The following is a 3596-nucleotide window of genomic DNA, read 5'->3' as shown; positions in this document are numbered from 1 at the left end:
TCAAATGTATTTACTGTTTCCAATTAAAGGTTTAAACCTTGTTGAAATGTGTGAGGTTTAGACACATTGGGACATCACACCCTGCTCCTTAGGTTATGTTTTTTATTGCTTTTTGATTATTTTATTTTCTGTTTTACCTTTTACTCATAGTCATACATACATAGACGCCACATTGACTGCAATGTCCCGTTGTTGCAATTCTTCAATTCTTGAAGACTTTCCTGTAAACAAATAACAATGATTAGGGGGTTACGGTTTTTCTGTAGAGAAAGCACTACAATGCTTACATTTCTGAACTTATTTCGATGAGTCAGTTTTAAATTCATATTAAATCAAATTATAAATAAAATGTAAAATATATGTACATGATTATTTTTCTAACACCACGAAGATTGTAAACCCTCGGATAGAAAAATGAATTGTTAAAATCGGTTGAGAAATTAAATGATTAAGTGCTTAAAACTGCAGCTCCCCTGTTTTGTATTAGTTTACAGGCAAGTCTTTGCCTCTCAGATATGGCAGTGATGCTATACGATCTAGAGGCCAGCAGCGTAGAATCTATGTATCCCTTGTGTCTCACAACTCTTCTTGTGTCAGATAACTTGCTTGTTTCCCCACCTCTCTCATTGTCTGCCCCCCTTCCCCTGTCCCTCCTTATCCTCCCCTTACTAGCGTTTTAGTCTTTGTGTTTTCCCCTCTCTCTGTCTGCCAGTCAGCCATTACAGCTTCCCCTTGTGTTTGGTGTTCCTGGTTTTAGATTTCCGCTTGTTTTACCTGATGTCACCTTTTTTTTCTCCATGTCTGTTTAATTGCCTGATCCCCTGACCGATCACCCGTAACGCAGAACCATTTTTCTAGTAAAGACTGCTTTTGGATCTTGAGATTGTGTGTGTCTATTGATTCCTGTTTCCAGGGTTTACCCGAGCCGTTCCAGTCAGCCGCCTCCCTGTGTGCGGGCTGCAATATGAGTGCTGGGGAAACAGACTGAAGCCTGGGCTACGGCCCAGTGGGCCAGGAATTCTTCTGTTTGGTTTCCCTAAAACACTTCAGGGACCCCCCCCCCCTCCCCACAGGATCCTACCACTACCCCGAGCTAGAGCGCTTACGGGTCAGCGCCAGGTCAAAAACAAAAGACTGGCTGCGTTCCAGATGATGTAAAAATAGGGGAATATCGCAAACATATCTTGGAGGGTATAGACTAAGGGAGACTATGAATGGACAAAAAAGAATATAAATATTAAATATCTATACATCAAGTTGAGGTGTGCCGATGAATATGTACACAACATGTTGATGACCAGAAGACGTGTAGGGGTTTTCATGTGATCAATAGGATCAATACGATTGAGGTTGCATGGGCAGTATGTTTAAAAAATAAATCAATACAGACGATAATAAATAGAAAACCACATGTTGAATGCGGGGTCATTGTCAACGCATCGACGGAGCGCCGGACCTCACGCTACATGCTGAGTCCAACCTGTGAAGAAGATTCCTTTAGGTCCTGAAACCAGGCCCCTCCACCCCCCAGGGGGTAGAGGGCAGATTTACAGGGTTAAGCCCCTCCTGGATGATCGTCTTGGGATTAGTGGGCCCCCGTACATGGGGGACTGGAAGGGGTTTGGTCCTGAGGGAACAACACAGGTCTCAAAACAATATTGTGGATCAAGACCGCCTTCTGCATCTGGGACTTCAGGGTGGATCAAAATTCATGCATGTAATATTAATTCATCTTGCCAGTGGTTGCACCAGCGTTTCTACACACACACACACACACACACACACACACACACACACACACACACACACACACACACACACACACACACACACACACACACACACACACACACACACACACACACACACACACACACACACACACACACACACACACACACCATCTAGCATTCTAGTCTGTTAATCTTTCATTATTATGGAATGTACTTTCCAATTGTAATCATTTACTACCCAACGTGATCGTGATCATTATTGAAACAGAAAGTCAGTTCAGGAAGTTTTTGTGAAACACGTAATTCAGGGGTTTGCCCAAGCTAGTGCCTCTTTAAATCACAAGAGAAACTAACGCCTGCAAAACACAGGGGGGGGGGGGGAGGTCCGCTTCTAAGTACTATGCTGAGAACATGATGATGGGCATAGACGTTGAGCTATGTGAGATGCAATGGGCAAGTTGAAACTATATCGTGTAGCCTAATCGACAACTTCCTTCAATCGAACAAGACACTTGTCCGTTGCAGTCCAAGAAAATATCAGACCGCCTACTGCGTTGTAGTTCCGCTTCCCCTAAGTGACAATTGGTGTTGTAACAACTTGGCCCAGCCCACTTATTCGTCTAGGTTTCCTTTGCTGCTTCAGCGTCTGTGTTTATGTGTGTGTATGTATGTATGAGTGAGTGCGTGCGTGCTAGTGTCCGTGTTCTCGCGCTTGTGTGTTTCTGGTTGCAAGTGAGCGTGTTCTTGTGACATTGATGATATCCGGTCCGGGTGGAGATTACTGGTAACCTTTTTCTGTCCCGCTGGCAGGCCTACCACGTGACCGCTCGGGTCCTGATGCTGCTGTCACCAGGGGTTATGTGCAAGAAGCTCATTGGGGCCACGTGCAAGTCGCGTAAACGGGCGCGTAGCCGCCGTCGTTGAACCCCCCCACCTCCCCTTTTCTCTGCCAGTGAAAAGCCCCGCTTCGCTAGGGCAGGCCGAGGTAGCAGCTCGCAGCTCGGCTGTGAAACACGGAAACTCGTGCGGCAGATTAAAACGATGTAGGCTCCAGCGAGGACGGAGGAGAGGAGGACACACACAACCCGAGCGGGACGTTGAGATTATCGAATTGTGGCGTTGCGTAGTTTTAGGGATTTCTTTTAAATGGGAAATCTGATGGGCAGTTGGCGTTACAAGGAGCCGAGCACAGTGGAGGAATGCGACTCGACGTGGGGGTCGGACTCGGAGAGCGACGACCCGCCGGTGGAGGCTGCAGAAGGCAGCGGCATCTCCGGGTCTGTCGGTCCGGCCGAGATGGGTCGATGCTCGGTCGACCCCGGCGACATGTCCCTGCAGGTAGGCTACACCGAGGATTATTGCACAACGGATTAAGCACGTCGTCGTTCACTTATTAGAAAGCAGCGTGTGGCGGACGGCTGAGCGTGCTCGCTGACTGACTCATGATCAGCAGACCCAGCTGAGAGTGAACTGCGTGTGTTTATAGACGAGCTGTAACCGGCCTATTGCAACCCCACAATGTCACCACATACTGAATGGTGTTTTTTACGGTGAATGGTGGCGGTTGTTATAACTAAGCTTAGTTATAAGCTTAGCTATAACAACTAAGCTTAGTTATAACAAACTAAGGAAATCAGGAAATCTTCCAAGAAGATGGAGTACATGCTTGCCTATTATAAGACAGTGTCAGTAAAGTAAATAGAGAACCGTTGGGGGGAGGGGGGGCGGGGGGGGGGGGGGGTCGTAGGCCAAGGTCTACTGCCTAGGATTGAAGTGTATAGCTAATATGAAACCTTTTATTTAAGTTTAAAAATTCAGAAACAAAAAATTGATGAATCGTCACATCTTTCTTACTGGGCAGTG

At 46.5% G+C, this 3596-nt stretch overlaps 1 protein-coding gene across 1 annotated transcript in view; it reads left to right on the top strand.

Annotated features, from left to right (window-relative positions):
• The first annotated feature begins 2384 nt into the window (after positions 1-2384).
• Positions 2385-3596, top strand: part of ogfrl1 (opioid growth factor receptor-like 1) — a 7892-nt gene continuing 6680 nt past the window's right edge. Inside the window, exon 1 of the mRNA XM_030379268.1 lies at positions 2385-3071. Within this exon, the coding sequence (XP_030235128.1) occupies positions 2880-3071 (192 nt within the window). The 5' untranslated portion in view covers positions 2385-2879. The remainder of the gene's footprint in view (positions 3072-3596) is intronic.

Source organism: Gadus morhua, chromosome 15 (assembly GCF_902167405.1).
Source record: "Gadus morhua chromosome 15, gadMor3.0, whole genome shotgun sequence".
In the NCBI taxonomy this organism is placed as follows: domain Eukaryota; kingdom Metazoa; phylum Chordata; class Actinopteri; order Gadiformes; family Gadidae; genus Gadus; species Gadus morhua.
Note: the sequence above shows the minus strand (reverse complement) of the source record. Positions and strands in the feature narration are given on the sequence as shown.